This window comes from Cyprinus carpio, chromosome B9 (assembly GCF_018340385.1).
Source record: "Cyprinus carpio isolate SPL01 chromosome B9, ASM1834038v1, whole genome shotgun sequence".
Taxonomy (NCBI): Eukaryota; Metazoa; Chordata; class Actinopteri; order Cypriniformes; family Cyprinidae; genus Cyprinus; species Cyprinus carpio.
Window position 1 is genome coordinate 6,279,426 of NC_056605.1, and position 14,736 is coordinate 6,294,161.

A 14,736-nucleotide genomic window follows, 5' to 3' on the forward strand; every position below is an offset into this window, starting at 1 on the left:
TGGTTTTTACTGCGTGAACTATGCTGTTAACTGAAATAGCATGATACAAATATTATAGCATGCTTGGCAAGCAGACTTGACACCTGCTGATTAAAAGTCACTGAGCAAAAATGACTAAGAAAGGTGAAGTTAGTTCTGAGAAACGCTCCTGCACTATTTGAGCACAGATACAGACGCTCGCTTTGATATTTAGTAATTCAATGATATTCAGGTATTTTAAGTGTCCAAATGTTTGTATTTGTTGTGTCTTATTTGCACAACATTTCTCTTTTTCAGTCATGAACCTATCTCTGATTTCCTTTCACAGAAACAAGCTTGCTTTGTTTACTAGATTAATTCACACATTTAGTGGACCACAATGAATCAATGATGAATCCAGCAGTACTAATTCCACAGATTCAGAATATATGTGCACTAAAAAGTTCACAGAGGACCGATTGAAGAACAAGCTCAGCGTTGAGCAGCAGGCGAGACCAGCGGCAGCTCTATTTTCTCCAAATTAGTCATTTAGTTCCTGTTTCTGTTAATGTTCTCAGTATTTGGAGTTCATAAGAGCCTTGGCCTGCCTAATCTCACTCTTTCACAGACACTGTGTGAGGAAACACATGTGGTCACAATCGTTTGCATGCTGCGACTCATCATTTGCTGTTGTTCTGTTGCATGAACAGCTCTTCGCAGCACCGCTGCAGACTCTGATTGGTCGGGGAGTCACAGAGAGGAAGTGCAGCGCAGCTTTCTCCAAAACCTTGGATCTGGTGGTTCCAAATGCTCTGACATAGGTGAGTAGCTTTCTTTAAGTGTAATAAATGAAGGAGTGGAGCTTGTGAGGGAGAGAGCGATGCAGTGTCCAGGCTAGAGAGCATCCCTTGCTGGATGGAAAAATTTGGTGTTTCTTTATAAGCTGCTGCTTTCTAACAGTGCTCAACCACAGAGGAACTCAACAGAGGAAATGTAGCTCACTCTCACGGTTTCCACACAGCTTGTGAAAAAAACTAAAATAACTGTTTACGCCTTGCTGCTAGATTGCATTTCAGATCATATAAAATGCTTCTCTCAATGCAAATTCTGTGCATCTTTGGATGTAATATGTGTAATACTGTTATTTTTTGAGCTCGCAAAAATGGAGAACAGGATACACATGAATGTGAATGCAAATATGTAAAATAAAAATAAAATAGTCTGGCTCTATAAATTAAGCAAAAATGTAATTATATTCTAGCACACTTGTCTTTACAGAGCAATGTCTAATATCAAGCACGCACACACACACACACACACACACACACACACACACACACACACATACACTATATATACTATATATATATATAATATATATATATATAAAAAAAGCATTTATTTATTTATTGCAGATGTTTTTTTTTTGACAACATTTGACTGTTTTAGTTATAAAAAAATGAATATTCTAAGCAGTTTCAGCATAAGAGTTGAAGTTGTCGATACTGACTTGTCATCTCCGCAGTAGTGATGTGCCTGTATGCATGTTTCATACGGATTACATAATCAAGAATATTTTGTTTTCTGTTTGAATTTGTTCGTTTGAAAGTAGACATTTTGCTCTCTATAGATATATTTTTTAAAGTCTGTAAGGCATGCATAGCTATACAGTGTATCTGAGTTTCGCGCTCAAGTTCACAGAAATCGAGACGGCCGAAAAGAGCATCCTGTTTGCTTTCATTATTTTACAAAAGCGCAATGTTTTTGTTGTTTTTGTGAGTGCACACAAATAAACATAGACTCTTTACAGATTTGAAAGATGTGTTTACTCTTATCTGAATGACCATAATGGAGTATTTTTAAGAGGCAAGTGAGCACACTGGCGCCTCCATCTGTCCTGTAGTGAGCTGCTGTTCAGACACTTTTACTCTTTTGGTGACTTCAACATTCATCTGGGACAAGCCTTATGCTGCAGATTTCCATTCACTGCAAACCCCTAGCTTCATTTGATCTCAAACACCTTACCACTACAAGCACTCACAAATCAGACAACCAACTTGACTTAATTTACACATGCAATTGTATTGCAGACAACATTTTGGTCAAACCCCTACATACCTCTGACCATTTTTCTTCGTTACATTTACCCTACATCTTTCTACCTGTGTGCCTCCAACCCATCTACCAGTTACTTTTAGACGAAACCTATGCTCCCTTTCACCATCTTTCTATCAATTCTCATCTCTGGATGTGATCGCAGCAATTGACACTCTTCTTGTCTGGATGATATTTGTCCTCTCTCCTCCAGGCCAGCACTTGCTGCTCCTTCTAACCCCTGGTTATCCGAAGTTCTTCGTGAGCATCGGACCAAACTCAGGGCAGCACAGGAAATAGCGCAAATCAAAAGATCCGTCAGACCTGAGTATGTATCAGTCTTTGCTTTTATCTTTCTCTGCTGAAGTCCATACTGCCAAATCTTCATATTTCCACAACAAGATCAACAGCGCTCCAGACACACGTAATCTCTTTAAGACATTCAATTCTCTCCTCTGTCCCCCTCCACCACCCACCACATCTATAACAGCTGATGATTTCACCACATTCTTCACAGACAAAAACCAGAACAATCAGTAGTCAATTCTGAGCTCCACACACACAAGACCTCCAACCAACCACATCCATGCCCATCTTCTCCTTCTGTCCCCTCTCTGAGGCAGAAGTATCAAAACTTCTCCTCTCCAGCCATCCTACAACATGTTCTCTAGACTCAATCCCCTCACACCTTCTCCAAGCAATCTCTCCTACACTCTTACCAGCATTTACACACATCAACACATCTCACTGGTAGGTCTTTCAGGGTGGCCTGGGGTGGGGAGGTATCCAAAGCACATCAGCTTGTCACTGGGGTTCCTCAGGGATCAGTTCTTGGACCTCTCCTCTTTCTCATCTCAACCAACGGGTAGCTGCACGGATCTCAGACTGCCTGGCGGACATCATCTCGGTATGGATAAAAGAATATCACTTACAGCTCAAACTGGCAAAGACTGAGCTTCTTGTCTTTCCTGCCACTCCATCTCTACAGTATGATTTCACCATCCAGCTAGGTTTTTCTACAATTACCCCTTCAACTTCGGTCAGAAATCTTGGTGTAATCTTTGATGACCAGCTAACTTTCAAAGACCACATTGCAAAAACTGCTCGATTGTTCAGGTTTGCATTGCACAACATCAGAAAGATCAGGCCCTTTCTAACGGAGCATGCTGCACAACTTCTTGTCCAGGCCCTTGTCGTTTCTAGGCTGGACTACTGCAATGCTCTCTGGCTAGACTTCCATCAAGCACAGTCAAACCTTTACAAATGATTCAGAATGCATCAGCATGACTGGTCTTCAACAAGCCCAAAAGAGCCCATGTTACACCTCTCTTAATCTCCTTTCACTGGCTGCAGGTTGCTACTCGCATCAAGTTCAAGATATTGATGCTTGCATACAGAACAGCCACAGACTCAGCAACCGCCTTTCTTCCACTCACTACTACAAATTCTACTCCCCTCCAGAAGTCTGAGATCCGCTAGTGAGCGACAGCTTGTGGTACCATTACAGAGAGTCACAAAATCACTTTCCAGAACATTTTCATTCACTGTTCCTAGCTGGTTGTACGACCTTCCCACCCCTATCCAGAATGCTGAATCAATGACAATGTTCAAGCGACAGCTCAAAGCTAATCTCTTTCAACACTATTTGATTTCATCTTTAAAAAAACAAAAAAAAAAAAAAACTTTGCCTTTCTTTTTATGTATTCCTTCCTTTTCTGGCTTGTACTTGTTTGGAACAATGCCTGAAACGTGGTATTACGAGCACTTTCTGTGTCGTTTTGCCTCTTTAAAAAGAATTGCTTTATGTATTCCCCAATTATAAATCTCTTTGGATAAAAGCATCTGCAAAATGACTACATGTAAATGTAAAAGTAAAACTGTAAAGAGCATCAACCTGAAGTTACTGCAAAGTGAGCATTTTGTTCTCAAAAATGAACTTTCTATATATGTGCACCAGTTAGAATAACAAGTATTGCAATTCTGCACGTAGGCCACTTTGACTTCATAGGGGGTTTCACTGACCATTTAATGGATTGTACATGGACCATCTGAAGGTCATTGTATAATCTGCTGTTATAGTGCAAATGAAGCAGTATGTCTGTGTTTGGTCCATCCTTCTAGCTGAAGAGAGAGATGTGAAGCGTGTTTAATGCTGAGCTGCTCTCTGTGCAGCACAGCCTTGTTTATTTCTGCTAGTGTCAGGAAGTCATTGGCTTCAGTGCGATCACTTGAAAAGCAGATACGACCTTTTAACTATTTAGCAACTGTCTTACAGAATTTAAGTGTGAATAGGTCACGTTTTGGTGCATTCCACAAGCTGTCGTTTTGGCAGACTGCTTTCAGTATAAGCTGTTTTTAGTCTAACGAGAAAGGTTTAAGTTCTGAAATGACAGGATGTTTTTTTATAGCACAATGATCTATTTTATATTAAAAGATCAGGGGAATTTTGCTTTATCAGTTCATGACCCTTTTAAAGTGCACTGACTAGTTACCTGAGTGTTGATTGACAAGCTGTTCTGGGTGGATGTTAAGGTTGGTAGGGAGTGTTAAATACCAGCGGTGATTTTGGTTAGTTTGTGTGGTTCTTGTGTGTTTCAGTAGCAGTTTTCTGCTGTTAAAAGGAAATGAGTGGAACTGTGCCGGTATCTGTTTTAAATCCACTTTAAATTTAAGAGACACGAGCAGCACTGCATGCCATGATTTTACTGCCTATGTAAAATATCCACAGTGATGCACATGAGTAATCAGGTCACAGCTGTCGCCTGTTCACTTATGAATAGCCCTTATTATGAAAGTCTTTCTGCCTATTATGAAAGTCTTTCTGCCACATCAACTTCAAGTTTTATTTTATCTTTCCTAAAAATACATTCTGGGATAAAACTGATCATGCTGCGCAATATTCATTTTTGTAGCAAATAATAAACTTTTTTAAATCGTCTTTATTTAACTTTACTTGTGTCACCCTAAGATAGTGAACACCTGCTGTTTTGTTACTTTCATATGGTTGTATTAAACAACAGAAGGGTACGTTTGAAGTATGTGTGTAAATATGTGCGTATCATGTGATATCATGTCTGTTTCTTTGGAAATTGGAACAAAAACTATTGAAGATGAGGTATGTGTCTTCAGAAGATGTGCTAATGTGACTCTTCCTCCACTGTATCCTTGTTGATTGGTTGTTACTAATGTATTCCTTATCTGTGTGCTCTCAGTCTTTTAGGTTAGGAAAGAAAGAAGAGGAAATATGTCTGGCCCACCACCACCGCCCCCTCCTGGCCCTCCTCCAACCTTTTCACAGGTATGACAGCATTGTTCACATCTTAATGTATCAAAATATTTATACCGAACCTAATACAGTTATTTTGATACTGATTATGATACTAGTTCATTTGTATGAGCTAGAATAGTATCTTACATAAAACAAATGTTCTGGTGAATCTACAGGATGTTCATTTGTTTACAGGAAACAGTCCCATTTGTGCCTGAAAATGAAAGGTTTTTATATCAATTCATGTGACAAGGCTACTGTTAAAGATACTGTATTTTGCCACCTAAATTACTCTCTTTGAGTCTTTATTGATGTTGTCAAAATAACTAATAACTTGAAAATAGCTAAGTACACTTTTTATGCCAAGAAAACAAGTAACCAAAATCAAATACCAACTTAACTTTTTTACTTTTACAGTGAATGCATAATTATTATGCAAGCTAAAATTCTGGTCATACTATAAGCACATTTAACCAATTCCAAGCCACTTAATAACTACTATTAATTTTGTATTTAATAATTTATATATTATTTATATATAATTGTTAACAAGACCTGGAAGTGAAAAATGCCTTATACTTACAGTAGGTGTTAATAATTATTATAAATGGCTAAATCTAAAAAAAGGAGAGATTTAAGTCAGATATTAAATGTCAATGAGAAGTATTTAAAACTAATGCAATACAGAAACTGCAGAAATAAATCATGACCACTGCACAGCAAAATGCAAAATGCAGTTGGGACTACTATAGTATAGTATAGTATAGTATAGTATAGTATAGTATAGTCGTGTAGTGTAGTGTATTGTAGTGTAGTGTAGTGTAGTGTAGGTGTAGTATAGTATAGTATAGTATAGTATAGTATAGTATAGTATAGTATAGTATAGTATAGTATAGTAGTCCTATTGTTATTTCACACCAGAATATGACCAGAATATTAGCTTGCATAATAATTCACACTGTATTTAAATCACGTGGTCACAAATGCATACATGTAGCATGTGTAATTATGTAGCGTACACCATGATTCTGTTCAAAGTGTTTGGTATTCAAGGCTCAACAGCTATTTTGAGTTGATGGCAATGTGTGTTCTTTATGGAGCCTGTCTAATGTACAATGACTGTCACTAGGCAAACACAGAGAAGCCAAACCTGAGCAGAGGTGAGAAGCAAGGAAGAAACGCTTTACTTTCAGATATCAGCAAAGGAGCTCGACTGAAGAAAGCCGTCACCAATGATCGGAGTGCCCCAGTGCTGGACAGTGAGTTCATCTTGTTTTCTGCAATATATTTTGTAACATATTTTATGTATGTGTGTGTCTGCATACATCCTTTATTTTTTAAAGAGTGTAGAGCCAAAGACAATTGTGACATTTTCAAAAATGAGTTATTTTTTATTTTACATTCACCATTAAAAGACCTTCACAATGGTGTATGACTTGTTGAAATTGGACAAAAATGACTGAGCTTAACCCTAGGGAAGTCGTGGCCTAATGGTTAGAGTGTTGGACTTGCAATCCAAGGGTTGCAGGAATTGTAGGTGGGGGGAGTGAATGTACAGCGCTCTCTCCACCCTCAATACCACGACTGAGGTGCCCTTCAGCAAGGCACCGAACCCCCAACTGCTCCTCAGGTGCCGCAGCATAAATGGCTGCCCACTGCTCCGGGTGTGTGTTCACGGTGTGTGTGTGGTTCACTGCTGTGTGTGTGCACTTTGGATGGGTTAAATGCAGAGCACGAATTCTGAGTATGGGTTACCATACTTGGCTGTATGTCACTTTCACTTTCTTTTTTCACTTTTAAGTCGAAAGAGTCTGCAAAGTCCATTTTGAGAAAAATCGAGTTAAAGTTTTCTGAAAGTGCCAAAGCAAAATCACCTAGCACCATTACAAGTTTTCCTCCAGTTCTAAATAATTACTATATTAGTCTAATAATAATAATAATATAGCTGTTTTTGTTTTATCTTTGTTATTGTAAATAAGAACAGATGCAACAAAAAAAAAAACAGTAAAAAAAACAGTAGAACAAACATAAGAAAGAAACAAATGTGTTACCTTTTTTAAACAAAAGCATTCAAGTAAGAAAAACAAATAATCAAATGTAAAAATCCCTTAGTGTTCAATACAAATAAATTGATTATTAGAACTACAAAAGTAGTTTATTCTTTAGTGTTTAGTTTTTAAATCTTTTCTTTTATTGTTTGATTAACATTAATGAGACAGATGGCCTATATGTAATGCACAGATCTAATATAATGTTACACATCAGATGTTTTTTCCCAACAGTTCCCCAAACGTTCACTTAAGACTTGTATGTTTGCGTGAATGCTTAAATACTGTTATTTCTAAAAAAAAATCAGTTTATTGGGATTGTGCGCTGTCAGAAGCACCTTTATGTGCGCTCTTTGGATGACAGTCAGCGCGAGAAGCGAGCGGAGAAAAGTTACTCCTCAGAAAATGTACAAATAAACATAATTTTTTGATGTTTTTTTATTTTTTGTGGTGTTGTGATTGGTAGATGGGGGGTTAATGGACTTAATTATTTTTTGGAGCATTGGGTTTGACTTTTTAGCGTCTAGCTCAAAATTAGCCTGTGCACATTCTGACTCATTTTGCCAGCACGGGTCACATGTGATGAAATGAATTCATTTTTGTGATCATAATATCTAACGATAATGTTTTTATTTCATGCAGAGCCCAAAGGAGGCGGAGGAGGTGGAGGAGGAGGAGGAGGAGGAGGAGGAGGAGGAGGAGGAGGAGGTGGAGGTGGAGCTCCAGGTGGACTAGGTGGGCTGTTTCAGGGTGGTATGCCAAGACTGAGATCATCAGGAAACAGAGACAATACTGGTAATCATCTAAAATTAATCATATTTAGGATGATTTAATAATGCACAAACCTTACACAAAAGTGGTGAAAATAACTAAATAAATACAAATTAAATAAATATTACATACAATAAATATAACAACAACTAATAATAATAATAATAATGCTATTTATAATTTAATCCTATTATTTTTGCATTTTGACAAAAAATAAAGTCAAACAATAATATATATATATATATATATATATATTTTTTTTTTTTTTTTTTTTTTTACAAAAATTTTATTTATAATTAAATCATATGTGCAATGGGGTAGAAAACTAAAATCAAAATGTTTACATAATACATACTATGCAATACTATTATGTTTTATACTATGCTATGCTATGCTATGCTATGCTATACTATACTATACTATGCTGTATTATGCTATGCTGTTCTATGCTATGCTGTTCTATGCCTTGCTATGCTATACTATATTATGTTATGCTATGCTGTTCTATACTATGCTATGCTATACTAGGCTATGCTATGCTGTTCTATACTATACTATGCTATGCTATGCTATGCTATACTATACTATACTATGATATGCTATGCTATATACTGCAATAATAATTCTAATCTTATTTATAATTTAATCCTACTATACTATACTCTACTACACATATTATGTAATAATAATTTTCATTTTTAATTTTTCAATCTTTTTTTGCATTGTCACAAAAATTGATATCAAAATGTTTAGTATACTATAGTATACTATACTATACTATACTATACTACAATTTTATGCATAGAGATACAATTTTATATCAAAATGTCACTATACTGTTATACTATACTTGTAATGACCATGTAATGACAATTTTAATCCTATTTATTATTTAACTTTAAAAAATGATACTATACTATATATTACACTATACTATATTATACTATACCAGTGGTTCCCAACCTTGTTCCTGGAGGCCCCCCAACACTGCAGGTTTTCCATGTCACCTTAATCAAACACACTTGATTCAGATCATCAGCTCATTAGTAGAAACTCCAAGACCTGAAATGGGAGTGTCAGAGAAAGGAGAGATGTAAAATGTGCAGTGTTGGGGGGCCTCCAGGAACGAGATTGGGAACCACTGTACTATACTACTATACTAAGATACTATACATATATAGTAATCCTAATCATAATTTAATCATTATATTGTTTGAATTGTGACAAAAACTGCAACGTGCTATACTTAGAACTTTTCTTCATGTTCTTTGTTTTATGATGGCACTAAAGCAGTAAGACCATCGATGCCTCCTACAACGGGGAGATTACCAGCACCCAGCAGCCCAGCAGGAGGCAGACCCCCGCTCCCATCTGCTGGACGACCTTCTCCTGGGAGGTCCGGACCCCTACCACCTTCGTTTCGCTCTCCCAGCTCACCCAGCTCTCCCAGCTCTCCCAGCTCTCCCAGCGGCCCACCGCCTCTACCTGGAGGTCGACCGTCAAGTTCCTCTCCTTCTGTTCCACACCCCAGCCAGCCGGGCAGACGTCCAAGCCTTCCTCCACCGAGGGAGTCCCAGTCTTCCTTCCCTCCACCCCCAATGCCCGCAAGTTCCCGACCGCCATTACCCACAATCCCAAGCAGGCCCTCAGATGACTTCCCTCCCCCTCCACCACCAACTGAAGGAAGAAGTGCGTCCTTTTCTCGAGATGGGCCACTACCACCACCACCGCCATCAACTGAGAGTAAACCATTGAGTTCTCAGAGGCCTATGGGTAATCCACCTCCATCCTTACCTCCAGCAAGAGGAGGGGCCCCACCCATCCCACCATCCCCACGGGACGAGCCCAACATAAGAGGCCCTCCTAGAAACAGCCTTCCTCCTCCACCACCTCCTGGACGCTCGAGCCCACTGCCGCCACCACCCAGCGAGAGGCCATCTCCATCGGGAAAAAGCCCATCCATACGGTCAGGTATGAGCAAGGTCATTCCTGTTTTGCTCTTTATTTTTTACTGTCACAATATTAAGATTTTTTTTTCATGTTCAAAATTATCAAATGCATTTTTTTTTTTTTTTTTTTTTTTACAAATTAATTTTTTATAAAGCAGCTATACAGAAAATGCTGTTCATGTGAATACATTATGTATATATACAACTTCATATAAGATGCAACATTATTTGAAATTTAACTACTGTGACTAACTATTATGATGTTAAACTTTGAATATTTGGTGTTAATATTGTATTTATAAAACACATTGCCATTCAAAAGTTTGAAGTTAAGATTTTTTTTATTTATTTTTTTAAGTTTCTCATGCTCATCAAGGTTGTAGTCTTCAGTTGCTTTATATTTTTTTGTGGAAACCATTATACTTTTTTCAGGATTCAGAATAGAACGTTCAAAAGAACAGCATTTATTTTAAACAGAAATCTTAAAAGTTATGCATGTGTTAACTGTTGATTTTTATCAGTTTAATGTGTCCTTGCTGTTATTTTCTTTAAAAAGATGTAATTACAACAAAGTATTATGATATTAGTAGTGTTAGGAATTGCACTATAATATGCTTTTAAAGTGTTAAAATTTTCTGATAACTTAAATGCACACTTGAAAATACCTTCAGACACACAGTTCAGATGACTCTTATGAGGTATATGAATGAGAGGAATTGTTTCATTTTGTGACTGCTCCTCCCCTTCAGGTCCTCCACCACCCCCACCCTCCGGAGGAGGAGGCAGAGGAGTATCTCCCCCCTTACCTCCTTCTAATCGTCCCGGTGGATCAGGCAGACCCCCTCTACCCCCAGACCCTCCCAAAGTGCCCAGCTTCCCTCCTCCACCCCCTGACACCATCAATGGCTACCAGTGCCCTCCACCTCCCGCCACAGGTATGTGACTGCCACAGGAACCTTACACCTGCTGATGAGAGAGAGGCAACCTATAGGTCAACAATACAAAAGGCAGTGAGTTTAAAGCTGAAGAGTGGCATTTCTGCATCACTACCAGAGTTGCAAATAAAGTAGGTTTTCTGGGATAGGAGAAAGTATTTTAAAAGAAAATGAAAACATACTATTTTTCAGTTTAACAAGTTTTAGCTTAAAGGAATAATTCACCCAAAAATGACAATTCTGTCATCGTTGTATGACTCTCTTTTTTCTGTGAAATTTAAATTAAAAAAGGTGATACTTTGAAAAATTTTGGTAATCAAACAGTTTTGGTTCCCATTGCAATTAAATATACGATGGAATTCAATGGGCACTGAAACAGTTTGATTACCAAAAGAAAGAAAGTCAGGGTTGCAATGATGTGAGGTTGAGTAGATGATGACAGAATTGTCATTTTGGGACAGACACAGCATGATGATGCTATAAATATTGACTCAATGAAACTGCTATTGAGAAACTGAGTGCTAATATAATTGTTATTGATTGACTCTGTTTGTCTGCACATATTCTCTTGTCTTCTTTTCCTTTAGATGAGTGGGGGATGAGGTTTTCCTTCCATCCTCTGTCTGAATTTCCTCCACCAGAGCCGTACATGTCCTTCCCCAAGACTTACCCCAGCAAATCTGGTGGCAAAGGTGAGCACTGCTGCATTTTGTGCAGAATTGTAATAAGAATTGTTTAAAAGTTATTTTTCAGTGTGTGTTGTGCTGTCCACTTTCAATGCATTTTTTTCCCCTGCTTTTACATAAGACATTGCATTTTTATGCAATATTTAGTGTTTTAATGTTGTAATAATCCATTTGATCATTTCATATCTATTTGTATTTGTTTTTCAGGAATGAGAGACAGAGGAGCACCACCCTTGCCACCACTTCCCAGATAAAATGCTTTGACATTATTTAGTGTGAGCTGGATTTTCATCTGCTGAATGAGGAACTCGTTTGTGAAAATATTAATGTTTTTAGCTTTTCAGTTAAATTTTTTTAAAATCACTTTTTCATGCATTTGAATCCTTTAAGGGAATTTTTATATCATGGTACGTATGTATGTCCAGATATGGCGATTAAAGTGCATTCTGTCATCATTTGAGAAAGTTTGTTTTAATCATTTATAGCATCATGTTATTCTGCACATTTCCCTAATTACAAAAATATCCCATCCCACAAATTATATTTCGATTTATTAATGTCACAGACACATATATCATGTCACAGACACATGTAGGTATATAATTTAGGATATATTAAAGATGTTATAATCAAGGAAGTGTAGCTTAGTTGTTATTGATGCGAACTTCTGCCAAACCAAGCCACTGAAATTCACAACACTGCCATCTCTTCAACCACACGGCTGTGTGTGAACTGGACAATACTACTTTCTCAGACTAGTAAAGATGCAGTCTGATTGGCTGAAAGGGCACACATGTTTTATAAGGCCATTTGAAAAGCAAACACAATGAGCTTCCGAATTCAGCCCAGGACATTGTTTAGCAGCTTAAATGTATTTTATGGTGAGTCTGCAGTAACTTTTCTCCTACGAAAAAAAAGTACGTACATACATATACGTACATATATAGATGGTAGACAACCAAAATGAGTAATGCCGCCGCGGAGTTAGCTGCAAATCAGTCGCGTGTTAAAATCGTTCGCGAAACTACCGCCAGGTGGCGCAAAGGGACGGATTGCGAACTGAATGTAATTGTATAATGAAAGGAAGACGTAAAACAACAATAACATTATAATATACATTATAACATCCTTAAAAGCCATTAAAAATAGGATAGTCTTAGGCTACAGTCTACTCATCAAAAAAAACAAAAAAAAAACCTTTACACAAAGGCTCTTATGCATGCTATTGTTTTTAAAAACAGTCATTATATATATATATATATATATATATATATATATATATATATATATATATACACAGATTAAAATGTTTTCATTTCGGTTCATTCTTCATTTAAAAATAATAATAATAATAATAATAATAATAATAATAATAATAATCTTCAGGTTCCATTTGCACAGCGAAATGAGAACAGTCCAGCATTTACAAATAATTCTTTGTTACGCCCTCTCATCAAAATATCAGCTCAGAGGGAAGAGAGCTACGTAGCATAAACAAGAACGAATAAATAGCGAAGTCGCTCAAATCTGTTTATTCACTCACTCCCAACAGACGTCACAATACTAACGAACATGATTCATTGAATTTATTAAATTTTTTTATGGTAAGTGGTTGCAATCAATTTATTTTAGCTACATTTAAATAAACAAATTTTGCTGAAAGTTAATCAACTAAATTAGTTTTTTTAAATATAGCTAAAATAAATTGATTGCAACCACTTACCATAAAAAAATTTAGTAAATTCAATGAATCATTTTTTTTTCAGTGTACCAACCCAGGAACGTAATTATATAGAACAGACAACAATGAAGAAAACTAAATATAAATAAAGAAACGCTTGTTTGCTGGCTGGCCCACAAGATCTGTCCATCTCCTTTCTCCTCCTCGTTGACGTTGTTTATACCGTATCAATCAGCCACTCAAATCACGAACAGGTGCGTCCACCTAAGAGAGAGATAGAGCATGTACACGCTCCAAAAGGATAGCGCAACGCCAAGAAAAACAAGGGAGGGACAAAACAAAGAAAACAGACGGACCAAGCCACCGACCGTAACATTCTTATTAACTCTGTTATTATTCTTGATTTTTCAGACTGCTAACACGTTGCATTTTTGAATTATGCCTTTACTGTGTGACCAATAATTGTGAATTGTGACTTTGATCGCGCTGGTACCTCACGCGCACATATTCATTGGAAACAGCAGTCATTCACCAAGCCATGCGGCGCGAGCAGCGGGCCACTTTGGCATAATTTTGCTAATTATGATTTTTTTTTTTTTTTTTCGTCGATACTACTGAAACACGTGTGAAATCCAAAGCCTATTTTACCTAATGAATAAGAGTTTAGCTTCAAATGGGCAACATGTTTGGATTTGTCCCGAATGAGAGAGATAAGCCCAACCTTATGTATATCGCTTTAAATTATTTTTAATTATTATTATTTTTGTTGTTGTTTATAAGCCTATATTATTATATAGCCTGCTGCAATTATATTTATCCATTAGAATTATATATTTGTAATTCTTGTTCTGTTCTGATCATTTTTTTAAATTTAAAGGATTTGTTGTAAAGTGAAGGGAACTAAAAATGTCCTGTTGGTACATAAGCCTATAGCATTATTAGGCCTGCCGTTATTATTTCTGAATATAATAAAATGCAACTCTCACAAATGTAATTTATTTTTTAGCGGGTTTTCGTGTATGTTTTTATCCAGCTTTATTTTTCCATTGCATCTTAAAATTACTTTGTGCATCACATTCACTTCGTGAACAAACAAATATAACTTCAGATCTCCCTCCTGCGATGCTCAGCTGTGGACGATTTCAAAATGTTTGATATAAAGGTTGCTGTCACATTTTATATAGGAATTGTTCATTTAAAAAAAAAAAATCAAATTATATTGTTAGTTTTATGCTAACATGCACTCAAGTCTTCGGATACTATACAAGATTCAAGTTCATTTAGGCTAGCATGCACTGTGACATTTTACCGTTTCAACTTATAAACTCCTTGAGATTTTAAAGTCA

The 14,736-nt window shown here is 36.8% G+C and overlaps 1 protein-coding gene across 2 annotated transcripts; it reads left to right on the forward strand.

The window, feature by feature from the left end:
• The first annotated feature begins 616 nt into the window (after positions 1-616).
• On the forward strand, positions 617-12,164 carry LOC109095861 (WAS/WASL-interacting protein family member 1-like). Of its 2 annotated transcripts, none has more exons than XM_042730744.1 (8): positions 617-779; positions 5,265-5,350; positions 6,450-6,579; positions 8,011-8,163; positions 9,430-10,110; positions 10,838-11,023; positions 11,611-11,715; positions 11,917-12,164. In XM_042730744.1, the coding sequence occupies exons 2-8, from the start codon at positions 5,297-5,299 to the stop codon at positions 11,961-11,963; spliced, it is 1,356 nt and encodes a 451-aa protein (XP_042586678.1). In that variant the 5' UTR covers positions 617-779; positions 5,265-5,296; the 3' UTR covers positions 11,964-12,164. The 2 variants fall into 2 exon arrangements, with proteins under 2 accessions (XP_042586678.1, XP_042586679.1); XM_042730745.1 differs by having other exon boundaries at positions 697-779; positions 9,433-10,110.
• The last annotated feature ends 2,572 nt before the right edge of the window (positions 12,165-14,736 follow it).